The sequence below is a fragment of the Cervus canadensis genome, chromosome 1, assembly GCF_019320065.1.
Source record: "Cervus canadensis isolate Bull #8, Minnesota chromosome 1, ASM1932006v1, whole genome shotgun sequence".
Lineage (NCBI taxonomy): Eukaryota > Metazoa > Chordata > Mammalia > Artiodactyla > Cervidae > Cervus > Cervus canadensis.
Window position 1 is genome coordinate 39,384,328 of NC_057386.1, and position 18,632 is coordinate 39,402,959.

At 41.1% G+C, this 18,632-nt stretch overlaps 1 protein-coding gene across 6 annotated transcripts in view; it reads left to right on the forward strand.

Moving 5' to 3' along the window:
* Window positions 1-18,632, forward strand: part of SSH2 (slingshot protein phosphatase 2) — a 229,263-nt gene that overhangs the window by 152,489 nt on the left and 58,142 nt on the right. For all 6 annotated transcript variants that reach the window (XM_043478968.1, XM_043478939.1, XM_043478928.1 and 3 more), the window contains one exon: window positions 15,373-15,476. In XM_043478968.1, the coding sequence (XP_043334903.1) occupies window positions 15,373-15,476 (104 nt within the window). The remainder of the gene's footprint in view (window positions 1-15,372; window positions 15,477-18,632) is intronic.

The window sequence follows — 18,632 nt, forward strand, 5'->3', positions numbered from 1 at the left end:
GTGGAACAAATGAACAATTGTGTTATCTTTGCCTTTACATGAATTTTTCTGTACATGATAAGCATTTTTATTTGGAATTGAAACAAGAAGGGAGGGGTAGGGCAGCTTGCTTCCCACTCAGATTTTTATACCGTAGGTTGTGCCCTCTCTCTTCTACCATAGAGAGAGAAGTTCTCTCTGCAAAGAAATAGCAGTGCTGCTGACAAAGAACCTCGATCACTTGAAATGGACAGAAGGGCAGCTTGGGTCATCCTTGTTTGCCTAGCAAACATTGCTGATGGCAAAACCTTTGGGGCAGAGAGGTGGCTCATAAATGAGGAACTTATCTAAAAAGCTGCGGCTTTCTCAGCCTTGAGGGTACTAATTGTTGGTTTCATCACAGCTCACTTTCTCTCAAGCCCCACCCATCACTTCAGAGAAATTGTTGACAGCTTGACTTTTTCAAAGTCTCGTACAGTGGTAGATGTCTCTGAAAACACAGCTTACGCAAAACATCTGTGTGCTTGACTGTGTTCCCACGGTGTGTTTTCCTGTACTGCCCTCTCCCCTCCCTTTTGGGGTCCTTTTTTAAAATTAAAAACACAGGATAAGAATCATTAAAAAGATATTTGCAAAAAGAAATTGCCACATCAAAGCCACCATTCTTACAAATAACCATTTTCACTCCTGCCATGTTACCTTCCCATTCTTTACATGTATAGCTTTTTGCCTGGTTACATCCTTTTTCTTAAGCTGAAGTTCAGATACTTGGTCATTCAGCCACTTCCCTGTTTTCTTCCCCCTGATCCCAGCATCATCTTTTGGTTTTTGGTCTTGAGTTACCAAAAGGGCATTGCAAATTACCAGCATTTTGTCAGTGAGTCCTAGTTCTCTTATTTTCCTTTCCTAGATCCTAGTAGTTTTTAGAATGTGGCTAAGATCCAACTTTTATCTTTAAAAGTGAGATATATATGTATAGGCTTTTTAATTTTCTTAACGTCTAAAAACTGCTGTTTTAAAGTATATTGATTTTCAAGGCACATTGCTGTGCCCACCCCATGGCAGCCTGAAGTAGGAAAAAAACATATCTACAAACTAGAAATAACTGATTTGCTGCATTAAATATATTTATTAAAATGTTAAGGTAAGCATGTAAAAATAGAAAATATATTCTTTACCATGGTAGTTGAGAAGAAAGGAAATATACAAGAAAAGCAAAAACTGAGTAAATAAAAGAACAAGTTAGTCCATATATCAGTATTTATCGTAGATATAAATAAACATGTAAATTCATGTGTGCTAAGTCATGTCTGATTCTTTGTGACCCTTTGGACTGTAACCCACCAGGATCAATTCATACAGCCCCCATAAAAGGAAAAAAAAATCTGCACCTTTAAGAATACCTTCAGAGACTTCCCTAGTGGTCCAGTGGCTAAGACTCTGTGCTCCCAGTGCAGGGGGCCCAGGTTCAATCCCTGGTCAGGGAACTAGATCCCACATGCCACAGGTAAGACCCAGCACAGCCAAATAAATAAATAAAAATTAGTTAATTAATTACACTTTTTTTAGAAAGAAAACTTAAAAAAAAAAGGTACCTTCAGCCACCTTTCTGTTAGACATGCTGTGGTCTCCTGTGCTTAGATATTTAAAGGGTAGCCCTCTATGGTATGTAGGGTCCCCTCAGGACTGAAAAAGTCCGCAAGACTTACATACAGCCTTGCTAGCTATCTGTTGCCATGAGGGAAGATAAAAGGATTGCGGCTTTCCTTCCAATCACTGTGCAAAAGAGAATTGCCCCGGCAGTTAAAAATCGTTTCCTTTTGTTCCTTATGTTTTCCTGTGTCCTGAGTTGCATCTTGGGGTAGTTCTAGGACCTAACTCAGCCAGTACCTTAAAATATCTAGGTAGCTGGTATAGGATTGTTCCTTTATTGGAGCAGGTATGTGATGATTTATCATTTTTCCCTCCAGCACATTTAAACACATGTGAAATTTAAATTTACTCTTGGATCATTTTGATTTAAATATTTTCCTCTTTTTCCAAATCCAAATATTTGGGATTCTCATTGCTTCATGTTGCACACTGGAGTATTGGAGAATACCACTGTGTGATCTCTTGGTCTCTTGGTGTCATTCAATGTTTGCCTCTTGTTAAAGCTGAGTTGTTATCTGCGAAAAGATGACAGGGTGGGAGGTGGGTACTGTTGATTTCCAATTGCCCATCTCTTCAGGACAACAGCATTCCTCCTGTATTTCATTGTGCATGCCAGGAGGCTCTGTAATGTGCATTAAAACAGATACAAATATAATAAAAGGATTTGCCCAAGGACTTTAAAAAGTCAGACAGTACAGTGGATAGTAAAGCAAACCAGGGAGAAGATTTAAAAGAGAGTCAGCATACTTGTGACATGCCTTTCTCTATTTCTCTTTATTTGATAGTTCAGTCAGTATCTTTATTTGATCAGTATCTTTGAGGGACTTTTAAGAGTACCTGCTGGGTGTTCCCTGGTAGTCCAGTGATCAAGACTCTAGGCTTCCACTGCAGGGGGTGCAGGTTCAATCCCTGATCGGGGAACTAAGATCCTTCATGCCACGTGGCACAGTTCCCCTCCCCAAAAAAGAGTGTCTGTTGGCAAATTATTTAATTTTCTTTGCCTAAGTTAGAGAACTATAGAAGAACTGGTTAGACAAGCAAGATGATAGACTTCTTTTACAGACTGGGTTAAATTTTTTGGCCGGTGAATTTTGAGAATTACTTGTAAGGTTGCAGTAAAGTAGCACAGAACTTACCTAATTTAAAACCAAAACATAAAACCTTGGTTTTCTGATAATTTGAGTTACTTCTTGGAACCCTGCCGGTACCTTGGTAGGTAGGCTGCCGTGGGATTGAATTGTACAAAACAGGCAAAGAAAGAACACTCTAGACTGCTAAAGATGCCATGGAGTAGAGTTTCAAAACACAAAGCAAAACAACATAACTTGGAAACAGGCCAAAATTTGACCCCTGCTTTGTCATGCTGATTGTGTAATTGGTAAGCTTAGGGAAGTTATCCTCCAAACCTTTCTTTCTTCTGTGAAATGGGAAGAATAACTTCTATTCATGGAGTTATTGCGAGATAGTGATTGTCAAGTGCCAGGCACTGTGCCCAGCACAGGCTGGGAACTCAGTAAATGCTCATCACAGCATCTTTAAGTTTACTTCATAGTACACTCAGAGCCAGCACCAAACTACTTCCACCAACTTCTACTTCCATCACATAACTCCCAAACAGAACATTTTGATGGACATGCCATCATACCTGATTCCAAGTTTTCACCAAAAAAAGTTTGTGAAATAATGGCCAAGTTGTTCCCATTATCATCAACAAATAATAGCTATTCAGTAGATGGTAAAGAATCTGCCTGGAATTCAGGAGACCTGGGTTTGATCCTTGGGTTGGGAAGATCCCCTGGAGAAGGGAATGGCTACCCACAACAGTATTCTTGCCTGGAGAGTTCCATGGACAGAGGGGCCTGGCGGGTTGCAGTCCATGGGGTCGCAAAGAGTCAGACCTGGCTGAGTGACTGACATTTTTTTAGACAGCCAGTGGTTCTGGTCTGAGGCTTTGGTGATAAATCTGAGCTAGCGAACCAATTTGGGAGGTGCGGTACCCAGCGATTGGGTACCGATTTTTGGCTCCCAGTATTTGCATCCTGTATAGTTGCCTCCAACGTTAAATAGGAGTGATCTATATAACTAATAGGATATTGCAGAAATTATGGTGTGTCACTTCCAGGGTTAAGTCATGAATCACTGCACTTCTGCCTTGGTCCCCTTGGGATCACTTACAGGGGAAAGACAGCTGCCATGTCATAAGGTCACTCAAGCAGACCATAGCATGGCAGAGAATTGAGGCCTCCTGTCAATATCCATATAAGGGAGCAGTCTTGGAAGCAGATCTTCCCACCTCCAGACTAGGCTTCAGTTGACTGCCTTCTCACAAGAAACCCTGAACCAGAACCACCCCAGCTGGTGTGCTCCTGGATTCTTTTTTTTTCTCTGAAGATTTATGTATTTTATTTTTTGGCTGCGCTAGGTCTTCATTGCTACACTTGGGCTTTCTCTAGTTGCAGCCAGTGGGGGCTTCTTTTTGTTGCGGTGCACCAGCTTCTCATTGCGGTGGCTTCTCTTGATGTGGAGTACAGGCTCTATGAATGTGGCGTTCAGTAGTTGCAGCCTGTGGGCTCAGTAGTTCCGGCTCATGAGCTCTAGAGCACTGGCTCAGTAGTTGTGGCACACAGATTTAGTTGCTTCAAGGCCCGTGAGATCTTCCCGGACCAGGGTTGAACCAGTCTCCCTTGCATTGCAAGGCAGATTCTTAACCACTGGACCTAAATTAGGGAAGCCCTGCTCCTGGACTCAACCCACAGAAACTGTGTGAGATAATAAGTGGTTTTTGTTGCATTAGGCTTCCAAGTTTTAGGGTAATTTATTATCTATCAGTAAGATAACTAGTCAGGAGTCATCCTTTATAGGACAGGGTGGGCTGGAGAAGGCATCAGAAGAGTATATACAGAGCAGAAAGAGGAATGACAAGGAAATGATCAAAGATGACATATGTAAGAGGTTGGAAAAGACTAGGCGCCCACAAACGAAAAGCATAGTAGCAGTACTAAGTAAGTGAGACTACTAGGAGATAGAAGGCTATCAGCAAAGTCAAATGATCAAGAAAGATGAGGACTGAACAGCGTCCATTGGATTTGACTAGCCAAAGATCTCCGTTGGAGTGCCTTAGAAGCTGAATCCCAGATGAAGTGGAGACGCTGAGACCTGTGTCCCTTGCCCTTCCCTTCTTCCACACGTCATTGACTCACCACACTTGAGTGCTGTTAACTTCCCTGCCATGGTCCAAACCAGCCAAGTACACGTCAGAGCCTTTGCATTTGCTGCTTCGTCTGCCTTTAATATTCTTTTCCTAAATAGCCACACGACTCCCTCCCTTACTTCCTACAGATCTCTGCTCAGATGTCACCTTATCAGAGAGACGTTCCCGAGCATACCTTAGCAGATACACACAGCAGCCCTCTCTGTTACTCCGCTCAATTTTGCTCCGTAGCACTCACCATCATGTGAGTCCAAAGGGGCAGCCACTGCTCAGCTGTGGCCGGTTGTTCGTAGGTGTGAATGTGGACATAAGTGTTCAGATTTTCTGATCTTTCAGGAGAAGCTGGAAATTCTGATTTTTCAGTGTAATTAGTTGTCAGTGAGTTTCAAAGCACTGTGATGGTCAGACGATCTGTCTGTTGTAAGAGAGGTGAGTCAGGTAGGGTAGGGTATCTGGCAGAGGATCTCAAACTGGGATTCAGTGTCTCAGATGCCAAGAGGAATGAGTCTCTTTCAAAAAGGAGACTGTGATTTGCTTGTGCCTGTCAGGCTCCAGGTGCTAAATGAAAAGCAGAAACTTGTGTTAAGCTAAGACTAAAGGATTTTTGTCCTTCAGATCTATCACTCAGGATATCACTGATGGGGAGGACTTTCAGAGGTGGAGGAGAAGCAAGATGGCAGTAGGAAAAATGACTGCAATGGAAGAAAATGGAGATAGAAAGTAAAGATTCCTTTTTAAAGAATTTCAGTAATAAAGGAAGAGAACTTAGAAAGGAACGCAAGATCAAATAAGGGTTTTGTTTTAAGGATGTGAAAGAACAGACCTGAGCATGTTTCTGGGCTAAGAAGAAGTCTCTCAAGAGAGGGTGACCAACTGATACAACTAGGAGACAAGGGAATGGGGTCAAGGATGTTGGTGAAAAGGCTGACTTTTGACAGCTGGATGCGTCATCCTCTCAGGTCAGAGAAAGGAGATAAGTCTGCAGAGGAGGGAAATTAATTGGGAGAAATCACACCAGCTAGCCTCCATTTTCTTGATGGTGCAGAAGACTAGGTTAACTGGAGAGTTGAAGGAAGCAGGAGTTGCGATGGGACTTGAGGAGAGCAGGGAGGGTTTGGAGCAGGCAGGGGGAAGAAATTGGGGCGGGGGGGGGGGGTCCTGTAGGTGTTAGTTAACACCTACAGCTGAGTCAACTCAGTGTTGCTGCTGTCATCTCTGACACCTCTGTCCGTGAGGCCATGGATGTGCCCTAGCATCCAGAGGCACGATTTCATAATCTCCTTAAGCATTTTTTGGGGGCTGCCTTTCATTTATTCAGTATATATTTATGCACATCTGCTTAGTGTCAGGTACCGTGTTAGACGCTAAAGAAAGAATATTAAACAAGGCAGTTGTTCCTGCTCAAGGAGCTTGCTGCTTATACAGATAATCATAAATAAGTCTCATCAAAGAATACTATAATTTTAAGCTGTAGTATTATGAAAGGAACTCAGGAACAAAGAGAACAGATGGTAGGGAGACCTGTTAGGAAATAAGACACAGGACTAGGTTGGTTAGCGAAGGAAGAAAAGCCAAAAAGAGGGGGATGACTTGGAAAGAAATTGAGGAATCGAGGGGCTGGAGTCTCCACCAGGTTGAAGAGTGAGTGAACACATGAAGGTCACAAGAGAGGGGATTGCAATCAGTAAGTGGGAGTTTGATTTCTGAAATCAGCTCTGTAAAAATGAAGTGCCTTTGAAAGGGATTCTGGGAATTAGAAGCTTAAATGGAGCCTAGGTGCCAGTCTTTGAAGATCAAGAGGAGGAGAGAGATTTGGGGACAAAGCTGTTGGGTGTTCATCTGTATGAACAGTGGAATCTCTTAAGATAGTTGTAGAAGCAGGGTGAAAAGAGAGAAGATTGAGCAAGGTAAGGAGTGAATTAGTGACAGTGACAAGGGTGTCAGAAGGTGACAGCAACAGAGAGTGGACGGTACCCTGAGCCTCACAAGAGGCTTTGTGTGAAAGTGAGAGAGAAATAGGCAGAAAGCAGGGGTTGACGTGTTGGCCAAGTGCTTAAAAGCCCAACTTGCATTCCTTCTGCAGGTGTGTTTTAAATACCTGGAAAAGCATTTGTTGAATCATGCAAATGAAATGATATTTCAAATGCTGAACAGTTTTTCTGAGTTAATCTCCTTTTGTTTTGTTTAATCCCACCATCTATTTTAAAATTTGGTGCGAGGCAATGTGGGTCATGTCTCTTGGGTGACCTGTGAGTACATCCAGCATGTTACATACTGAGAAAGAACCGTTAAGGTCATTTCGTTTTTGGTTCAGATAGCTTTTAAGCTTTACCTTTTTAAAAGAGAAGTATTTAAGTCTAGAGTTTTGGGCCACAGCACTGATAAGCTTTATTAATTCAACTTCTAACGGAAATGGGTTCCTTTGAGCTGAAGTGGTTTCTCCCCTCCTCCTCAGAGGACCTTTTGGAAACAAAACTCCCCCAACACTGTCAGTCATCAGAAGTGCCTGAAACCAACTCCTTTCATAGGCACCTAGGGGTTTTTTGTGGGGGGGTGGGGAGAGGGATGTTTGTTTTTATTTTTCTGAGCAGGGGTGGAGAGACTTTTGGCAGATGGCTCTTGGAAAGGAGGCTAAGACTTGCCAGAGTGGCTGCAAAGGGATAGAGATTGGAAGGCGGCAGTGGTGTCACGAGTCCTGGTCTCTGAATCCTAGCTCACACTCAGAAGTGTTTGGAGGCCAGAATGCTCAGTGTGAGTCCAGGAGTGGTGGCTGCCTGGAGCTGCTGGAGAGAGTGGCTGCTCTTCTCCACGTACTCAGAAATTAAAATGATTTTATGTGTGTGCTGGTCTCACAAAATGTGCTAAATTAGGCCCACCTACTCCCAGTTGGAGCCATGACTTGGACCCTCTCTGAGGGCCCTCACAGCTCTGACCTGTCATTATTTGGTAGTGCTTCAAAAATCCAAACCGACAGCTAAACACTTTAGATCCCTGGAATCCAGGAGGTCAAGTGTGTATGTGAGCAGACGGCATCTAGAAAGACACACCTTTGGTCTGAGAGAAGACTGCAGAGGAGCCCGGGCTAGGCAGGCAGCCACTGCTTTTCCCATGTCGACTTGCTTGCCCTCCTGCCTAGGCTTCATGGTCTTCCTTTATTCTTTTTTTCTTTTTTAAAGCAATGTTTGATATCCTACAAGCATACTAAAGGAAAAAGAAAGAAGAAGCAACTTTAAGAAACTACATGAAAGTGTTTGCCTCATAGGAGTATGCCTAAATATTTCCTTATTCAGACCTAAACTTTTGTCTTCAAGATACCATGAAAAATAGAGCCAGTATATCACACCAGGCTTTGCAGTGAAATCCTGCCTTTGTTCTCATTAGATAAACTGACCAGATGTGTTTTTAGCTGCTGGTTGCTTCAGATGATTAAGTCATCAAATGTGTCCTATTTTGGTAACCTCTAACTGAGGATAAAGGGTTACGGTTCTGCCCTGGGTTTCAGATGACTTGGACCTTCGTCTGTGCTCCACTGCTACCTAGCTGTGTGACTTCGGGCAAGTCATTGGAGTCTCTGAACTTCGGTTGATGTATCAGATTCTCTGTTGCAAGCTCAGAAATGAATATTAACTATCTTCAGCAAAATTTTTCTTAGAAGAGTGTCAGAGCTTACCTAATGGGTGGGAGGCTGGAAGACCAAACTTGGGAAATGGGCAGGAGCCAAGGACATTCAAGGAAAAGCCAGAGTAGGCATAGACTAGTCTATACCTTGTCACTCTCCCTGTGGTGAATGTGACCATCCCCCACTTTGCTTACTCACTTGGGTCGCCTGCCTGAGATTCAGGAGGCAGTTTCCAGCTGGACAGGCATAATCCACATGCCAGCGTCCTGCAAGGCCCCTTGCAGCTCCAGAGTTGGAAGGTCACCATGTCTAGGTACATTGAGGGAGATTCCCCAAAAGGTGACTAGGGTGACATTAGGCAGGAGAGCTCTCTATTACTGCTTGTCAGCCAGAAACCACAAATGGCAACTCAGATGTACCCCCATCTCTAGAAATGGGAAGGTTGAATTGTATGGCCAGTGGTAAAATTGTTAATCCTAGATTGTGTTTCTGTCTGGACGTTTCTGAGATGCACATGTTTGAGGCAAGAATGAAATAGTTACAATATCTTATCAGTAAATGAACATTCAAAATGATATAAGGAATATCGAGGGGGGCGTTCCCTCTAATTTATGATCTGTAGGAAAAGGACCAGGAATATTAGTCCTGATGGAATTTGTTCCTCAGCCTTGAACAAACATATCTTTTTTTTTCTTCTTAGATTGTAGAAAAGTAGGAAAGAGGGGTAAATAACTGCATCTGAAGGTATTTGTGCTGGGCATTGTGCAACAGAGTTTTAAGTGGAAGACTAGCTAAGACTAAAATAGTCTGGTGGTTGTAGTTAGTGAATAAGAACTGGAGCCATGAGCTCTTCTCCCCTTTGCCAGTGGTTGGTTTACTAATGTAATCCAGCCTCTGCTTGTCTGCTGATGGAGAAAAAAATCCTGCTGCTGCATTCACAGGCATGTGTCTGGGAGTTTATATGCGCTGGGTGGGGAGAAAGTTCCAGGTATCCATTGCTGTTCCAACATTGTCACTGGAACTTACCACCTGTATGTTTGGGATTGGGTTGGGGATCGTTTAATTACAGAGAATAGTGCATACAATGTTTGGGTTTGGGTTTTCTCTCATTGTAATTTCAGTTTCTTTAGGATTACAGAATCAAACTTTTCTTATTACCTGGAAGTTTGCTATTGACTTTTGTAGCTATGTTTCATCCATCAAGCAACAATGACTTTCCCTTCCTGTTTTTTTGATTTAGCCAGACTTTTTCAGTAGGTGCTAGTATTCGTAGCTCTGTAGTCGTTTGGCCTCTGGTATGATATTTGAAACTTTTATTATGAAATTACCTTCTCTGTGATGTGGTCACATTGATTGGGGGCATGAATTCTTTTCCACTTAATGGGATTGACATGGCTGCCCTAGTACCTTGAATCTGAAAATCAGACACCTAAATAAGCAGAGAAAAGTTAATCAGGAAAGGGAGAGTGTTGTTACAAGAACGAAATGTATTTGATGGTTTTCTCATAAATGAGTATTCTTCAAGATAAAAATATAAAACAGTTCAGGAAAATTATGTGTATTTGAATTTCACATAAATGCCAACAGCTTACCTTGTGCAGTTATATTTTGTGCTTTCAGTATTACACAATAATTTACCTATGAGTTTTGGCTTCAGGCAGACATGCCAAGCAAACTCAAGAACTTGGCATTAGAAACATTATAAACGTGAAAATCCACTTTCTTCATTTTAATGTTAAAGTGAAAGCATTACACCCACTGTATGAAACTTGATTTCCCATAGTCAATGACTCATGTCATCTTGTGTGTTACATGCAGAACAGAATAATGTCTGTCAGACTCACATGTAGCAGTTTGCAGGTGTGTTGCTTTATTTTGCTTCCTTTGTTTTGCTTTATTTTGACCAGCCTTCCTGCTGGTCATGGTTGACCACCCTGGCCACATTCCTCAAAAATTTATTCTAATCTCAAAACAGTTAAGTGTTCTCTTCCCTTAGTTGACCTTCTCTACACTTTGCCGGAGTAGAAACTGCCAGTTCACAAATTTCATGCTTTGGAAAGTGCTTTTGATTGCGAGGGATTGGCACAGAGTGCTTCCCCGAATTATTTAAAGCAGAGGATTCGTTCCTCTGTTTTTGAGACTAAAAATGCTACCATCATGCCCAGTTCTTTTCTCTACTGTGCAGCCCATCTGGATTTATCTCTCAGCCAGATGTTCTTCATTCCCCTCAGTAGTCTTTCTGTTCATGGCCTTGGTCAGGGAACAAAAAAGGAATGAGCAGAGCTGAGATCTGAATGAATTTCTTTCCTTTGCTTTCACTTCTGTATCTGCTTTTAAAATCTGTTCTGTTGAAAAGCTTTGTAAGGGAAGACATCGCGTTTCATCTTCGGTAAACTGTATCATAAAACTAGAACAGCATAGTAAAGACTGATTCAGAGCATGAACTTTCAAATCAAACCTTGGTTTGAATCCTGGCTCAGAGGATTGCTAGCCAGCTATATGATCTTGGGCAGATAATTTACCATCTCTGAGCCCCTCAGTCTCTTATGTGTAAATTGAGAGTGAAAAATAGTACCCAAGTAACCTTGTTGTGAAGGTTAAATGAAATATTGTGCAGTGCTTAGCTCAGTGCCTGGCATACAGTTGGCATCTACTCAAGTTAGCTATTAGTAGCTCAGTTCATCTGTCAGTCAAGGGATGATTTTCCATTTGATGAGCAGGTGATCTTAGGGCAGGACACGAGTAGATGTTCTTCAGTTGTATCCCTGATAAAGACTGGAGAACTTCACTGTCACTGTGTTAGAAAGATGATCCTTGTCATTCTCTCATCAAGCAGCTAGTTACTCTCCGTCTTTAGATTCAGAGAGTGTTCTTTATCTTGTGTTTTCCTTAATATAGGAGTTAAGTCCTCTGGGGTTTGTGTTTAACTTGGGCATCTGTAATCATACACAGATGGCTCCATAGAGTTTACTGGAGGAGTCCTCTTCCTAGGCCAGACTCTAGAGAACTGGTCAGTTCAGAAAACGTAAAATAGTTTTCACCTACTCTTCTCGATTTTAGAGACCAACTCTGTGCTGATTGAATCTTCAGCCAGCTGCTTCAGAAAGATGAATATTTACATAAATGAGTCTCTTGTTACTCTAGCAAGATATACTCAGCCTTTACCGTACACTGAAGTACATGTGATTAAATTTACATATTAGTTTCTTCATATGCAAATCAGGCATTTAATTTTCAAGTTGAAATTGATCTTCCTAAACTCTGGTGGTTTCGAATTTTGGTTTTTCTGTGCCACCATGCTGCCATCCCATCTTTGATAGCATTTATAGAGCTTTGGCTTTTTTCAGTGATGAGAAGGGTTTTTTGTAATTAGTCACACTTTCATTCCTGGTCCCTTGTGACCAACACTCTTGTCCCCTTTATGCCACTTTTGTGATCACTGGGGAGTCAAAATTTGAGACCACAGAGTAAAGACAGTTGATCATACCATCCAGAGTGCATCCGCCATGACACTCTGGGGGCCTACATTGCACCTACCAGGGCAGCTCCCAGCCCAGCGGGATCTGCTGTGCATTTTGTTGTATCAGAAAAGTTTATTGAGATTTGTATAAAAGACTTAAATAGAACAGCATCTTTTCCCTTATACCAATCATGACTTTGACTCCTGGTTTTTCTTTTATAATCAGGAATTTTCCAGGTAGCTTTGAGTTAACCAAGGACTCTTGTCCTCCACCCCAGCTCCCCCCTTGTGAAAGCACTACATACATTTTGAAGGCACTTAGATATACTTTAAAGCATATGCAACAAATGTATCTAAGAGCAGTATTCCAGAGCTCTAAAAACCAGGAAGTTCGTGTGTTTGTCAGAGAGAAAGTACCTTTGTCTCACAAAAGGAATGACTGAAATAAGCTCTCAACAAATATACTTCTTTAGTATTAGATGTAGAGACCACTTTGTGTACTAGAAACCAAAATGCCCCCAGCTGTAACTTGCCTGCTGATAGGTAGACTGGTTACCTTTATTTTTATAAAATATTTTCATTTAGTAAAGCAGACAGTTGCTGTGTTGGCAGAAGTGTGAATGTCATTTCCTGTCTGTGGTATACCCCACTCATCCTGTCACTTAGACATTTTGTTTTAGGTTGTTCCCGTAATGTGAGTGAAACAGAGTGACCCACAGCAGGGTGACATGTGCACACCACGAATGTAACAAGAGACAAAACTTGTGCAACAGACCACAAGAGCGCAATGCTTTATTTAAAGATGAAAACAAAACAAAGGCAGCCCCTCCCAGCCAGCGTGCAGAATTTTAAAGTGGCGTCTGTGGAGTCTTGTTTTTAGAAGACAAATTTGAATCTATTTGGCAAGTTACCTCAGAGGTTTATCAGCTTCACAGCACAGATTAAAAGATAAAATGAAGTCAAGAACTGACATTATAAAGATGATTTAATTTCATGTGCCAATTATTTTCTTGTCAGACATTTGTATTTTACAGTCCAGTAATATGCCACATATTTTAAATTCTATAATAATTTTTTTTAACCTGTGAGATTACAGAATTTCTGTTTTCTTGTCCTAAATTACAATTCCTGTTGCAGTGATGGGTCAGAAAAATCTATGTGGGGGTGGGGAGAGGGAGAAGAACCCTGGAATGAATTCATTTATTCATCATATATCTATCGAGTACCTGATACGTGCTTGGCACTGTTTCCAGTGTTGAAGATACAGAGCTGAGCAAAATAAAAGTCTTGCTCTTCATAGAGCTTATATTCTATTATAGGGAGATGACCACAATTAAGTATATAAGTGAATACATATAATTGTAGTTTATGATAAATATCCCGAAGGAAAACAAAACAGAACAACAGGATAGGGTATGCTGGAATGGGGGAAGGTGATGATATGGAGCTGTGACGTAGATGGTGACAAGCCAGGAGAATAGTGTCCCAAGTAGAAAACAAAGAGCACAAAGGCCCTGAGAAGGGCCTGAAATATAGAACAGAAGGAAGACTAGTGCATCCAGATCGTAGTAAAGAAAAAAGGAGATGGTATAAGACCAGGGAAGTGACTATCAGCTGTTACAGGGTCTTGAAGTCCCAGCTAAGGACTTTGGGTTTTATTTATACATACAAAGGGAAGCTGTTGGAGGGTTTTAAGCAGGGAAGTGATATTATATGATATATATCTATATATTTTATTTTAAAGCACTCTGGTTGCTCTTTGGTAAGTGGTTAGTGGTGGTACCGATATACTTGCAGACAGACCAGTTTAGAGGCTTTTTGCTGATACAATGTCTGGGGTTAGTTTCACTTCAGGGTCAGGACAAAGAGGTAGAGGTATAGAAGAAGCAAGACTGGCCGTGAATGGAAACTGGAGTATATGAGAACATAGGGGCTCATATATTATTACCTCTACTTTTGAATTGATTTGAAATTTTCTGTAATAAAACCCTTAAAAGAAAACTTTTCAAACAGCAGTCTAAGTGAAAAACAGTGGTGCCCTGGACCATTGTCAGAGTGGTGATGGAGATACATGGACAAATTCAAGTCTCATAGGTCTTGTTGATAGGTTAGATATGTATTGTCAGACATAGAGAAACCAAGAATAACTGTTATATGTTTTTCCTAAACAATTTGGGTGGATGTGGCCAGGGATCAGATTTGCAGGGAATTCAAGAGATTAGTTTTGGCAGTATAAATTTGAAATGCCAATTAGATTTCCAAGCAGAAATGTCAAATAGGCAGAGCAGTGTAATTTACAATACATTAACTAACCCTGACTGGAGTACTCAAAGACAATCTTGGAATCCTTCATTATGTGTTTCTAAACTTTACCATTAATGGTTTATAAGTTCTATCCTTTTTGAATTCTGTAGATAATATTGAAAGGCTCAGTCTGTTGATATGAAATAAAGCAGATACAATTTCGGTTTTTTTGTGGATATCCACTAGTAATTGTGCTTTGAATAGCCTCTAAGCAGTAATTCTCCATCTCTGTTGAGCTATCATTCACGTGAAGGATCATATTAATACCCAAGGCACAGTCTGTGAGTTGAACATACTTCCTGTGTGCTATGCCTTTTCAACGCTATGGAAATGCAAGTTTATGAAAGTAAAATTCTGAGTAACACTTTAGTGTGATGTGTGTGTATTTTAAATATAAATCTTTTTCTGCAAACTTATATCTGTTGTTAGTAGCTAAGTATTATAACACATTTCACATCTGATTAGAACACTGTTGAAACACCATTATTGGCAACCATAGATCTATGAGTTGTTAAAATAATATTTATTAAGGGCACCACTCTAAGAAGCTTCTTATTCTTACTGACTCCTCACAAGAAGCTCAATTTGTTTATTAATCTCTCTTTTATAGATAAAGAAACTTAGGCCCCCTAAACTCACTCAGGTAAGAAGTAGCAGAGCTAGGATTCAAACCCAGCCAGTCTGGTTCCAGACCCTTTACCCTTGTTTCTAGAACCTTCCCTCTTAACTGCTACTATGTAATGTATGTAGAATAGTGTGAATTTTCTTTCAGAAGAATTGTCTATAGTAGGCAAGACTGTGTGAGTAACCAGAGTCTCTCTTTTTTTCTTTTTTTAAATTGAAGTATAGTTGATCTACAATGGCATATTAGTTTCTGGTGTACAACAGAGTGATTCATACATATGTATACATGTTCTTTTCCATTATGGTTTGTTACAGGATATTGAATATAGTTCCCTGGGCCATACAGTAGTACCTTGTTGTTTATCAGAGTCTCTTTTGATTTTATTTTTACTTCATCCCATGAGGTTGGAACTTTAGAAGAGGAAAGAGAAAATAATCCCAAAGTCAGTCTTCATCTTACTCTTTGGTTTTTCTTCCTTAAATTACTTATTTACTTATTTATTTGTACTTTTTTCCTTGCAGCATCAGCGAGAGCTTTCTAACCGTCAAAGGTGCTGCCCTTTTTCTGCCACGGGGAAATGGCTCATCCACACCAAGAGTCAGCCACAGACGCAACAAGCACGCAGGTAAAGCTCCACATCCGCCATTCCTGTTCCTGGTCTCTTTGCCTTTTGTTTTGTCTGAGAGGACTGACTGCCTCCATTGCCATCTCTCCGCAGTTCTGTAATAGTGAAAGAAAGCACTCTACTGCGCTGTAATCACTTTTCTTTCATGCTCATAGACCATTTTTCTAGCACTTAGCAGAATACCTTATACATGAAGTTGATGTTTGATTAATTTTTGTTGGAAAAATAATAAGGTACAAAAAGACATTATTGACATCTTAATGTGATTTCTCGAGTAAGGTTTTGGTAATCAGCTAAAAGATGTTCAGATGTTTCCTCAAATCCTATGCAGTATCAGTTGACCAAAGATAGTATTTGTTTTTGTCTGCTCTCTAGGGAAGTCACAAGACTAATATGGTATATTACTAATTTAAAGTAAATTCAGTGTCACTATTGTGATAATAAGAGTTATTATATGACATATTTAAATACCAGAGTCTATGTCTTGATTGGTGTTCACATTAAAAAAACTGAAAATGTAATTCAGAAGACTTATATAGAAACAGGGAGTCATCAAATAAATGTTCACTTAGGTATGGGTATAATGCTCTGATTTTGAAATAACCTGCTAATATTCTTCACCTAATAACAATGTGAGGCTTTTTTTCCCACACCTCCAAGCAGTTCTCAGACACTAACTGGGTATCCGGCAATTCAACTCATTTTTGACACTATCTGAAGGTAGTGTCAGATTCCACAGGTTAAGAGCTCTATTGTATAAGGCCGCCCCCCCATCCCCCACTTCAGATGCCAGTCACCAGTCCAACTTGTCGTAGATTGAATGTTCCAGTGACCCCTTCCTTGGGATTGTGTAGTTTGCTAGAGCAGCTCACAGAACTCAGAGAAACATTTTACTTACTGGATGGCTGGCTTATTGTAAAAGGATATAACTCAGAACAGCCAGATGGAAGAGATGTACAAGGCAAGATATTTGGGAAGGGGCACTAGGTTTCTGTACCCTCTGGGTGTACTCGCTCCCCAATCTTCATGCGTTCCTCAATCTAGCCGCACTCTGAACCCTGCTTTTTTGCGTTTTTGTGCTGGCTTCATGACACTGACATCATTAAATTATTGGCTATTGGTAATCCATTCAACTTTCAGCCCCTCTTCCCTCCCCAGACAAGGAAATCCCAACCCTCTGATCACGTGGTTGTCTCCCCTGGCAACCAGCCCCATCCCGAGGCACTTTCCTAGAGTGTCAGGTCATTAATATAACAGAAGACATCTTCGTGGCTCCCATCATTTAAGAAATTCCAATAATATTAAAAACTCTGTGCCACAAACTGGACAGAGATGAAATATATTTCTTATTATAAATCACAGTATCACACCCACTAACAGTAGAAGATGCATTTATATTTCCATATGTTAGACTTCTCTAGAGTTAGGTGCATCTGTGGTGTGAGGTTAAGAAAGAATCAAAGAAAGTTTGTCTCAGGAGAAAGGTCACCAGGTATAGGATATCCATAGTTTATAAGAAGATAACCAGCCTTACGCCTCTCTTCTAAACAGCAAGTCTAATTTGTATCATTTTGAGGGAAAGATAAAAGTTGGTTGTCCTCAGAACAACAGTTAGGGAAACATCAATCAGTGCTACACAAAGAGTGTTTGCTTATTGTCCAAAATAGGCCATTTGGATGACGTATTACCTCAAGGAGTGGAGGAAATTATAATTAGTAAGAAAAGAACAAAGAAGACTGTAAACCTTGAGTGTGTAGGTCAGAGGTGAAAACCAGAAAGCTTGCGTCCCATTGAACCAGTAGTTGAGTTTAGCTCCAGTCCAGATAATCTCGGTTATGTTAGTGGCTGCCCTACTTCTTGTTTGGGGCTTCATCTAGTTCAAAACATAGTAGCTCAGAATTATAATCCAGCTCATTGGACAGTATTATCCTCCTACCAAAACCTCAGCCGTGGAAAATTTTTTAAAAGAGGCAGGCAAAAAAACTCACCCAAAACGTGAATGCACAGAGGAAGTAGACCCAGTTGAGCTTTGTGTTTCTGTTTGCTGTGGATATTTATCACTTAACAGTAAAAAGAAGATGAAATATTGGCTTAAATCCAGCTTGGTCTGACTAAGATGTTAGTTAAATTGCTCTGTGGCATGTAGTGGTAAGTGGGGTCAGGGGCTTTTAAAGCTCCTGGCCCTGGTTGGTCTTTTTCTTTGGTCAGACTTCCACACTCAGCTGCCACCCAGGTTTCTACTTGACCTTGTCCACTGAGCTTTCTCTATACCAAAAAGAAAAGCAGATTTAACACAAACTGAATGGACTTTATTTGTGATTCAAACCAGAACAGATGAGGCAGTGTGAGTATAAATGCAGCTCACAGAGCCAGACCTTCACATAAGCTGGGAGCTCCCTTGGCCAAGTCCACAGTAACTGAAAAGATGATTGCAGAATTGAGAGCAGATCAAGGGCTTCCTCTGTCTCATGGTACTTTCCTCTGCATGTTTCTCAAACTAGTTAGAATTTTATCTGGGCTTCATTAAAAATGTCCAAGTACTTTTTTGTAATCAAAAGGCAATATCATAAGTGAGTGTCTGCTAACATTTTAAAGAAAAAAACAACCAAACGTCTATAAAATCAAACAAGTCTAAAACTTCACTACGAACAGTGAAATATATGAAAACAAGATGTAGGAAGGGGATCTTAATGGTTCAGGTGTGTTGCCTCAGTTAGTCTCTATGAAGGACGGTTTCCTAGTAGGAAGCACCCACTTTGTTCATGGCAGTGCTTTTCACCACAAACAATCCTGTACTTCTACATGCCCCGCTCACAGAAGAAGCCCCTTTGTAGGGGTAGGGCTCCCTGACTTGGATGAACCTTCTGAGAAGCCAGCTAGATCTTTGGGCCAGTAGTAGCTGGAATGGGGGTTTACCGCTACTCCTCGCCCAGGAGGGCCTCCCAGGTGGCCCAAGTGATAAAGGGACCCACCTGCCATGTCAGGAGAGGCGGAAGACGCAGGTTCCATCTGCGGGTAGGGAGGATCCTTTCGAGGAGGAAATGAGAACTCATTCCAGTATTCTTGCCTAGGAAACCCCATGGACAGAGGAGCCTGGCAGGCTACAGTCCATGGGTTGCAAGAGTCAGACATGACTTAGCAACTGATCATTTGCCC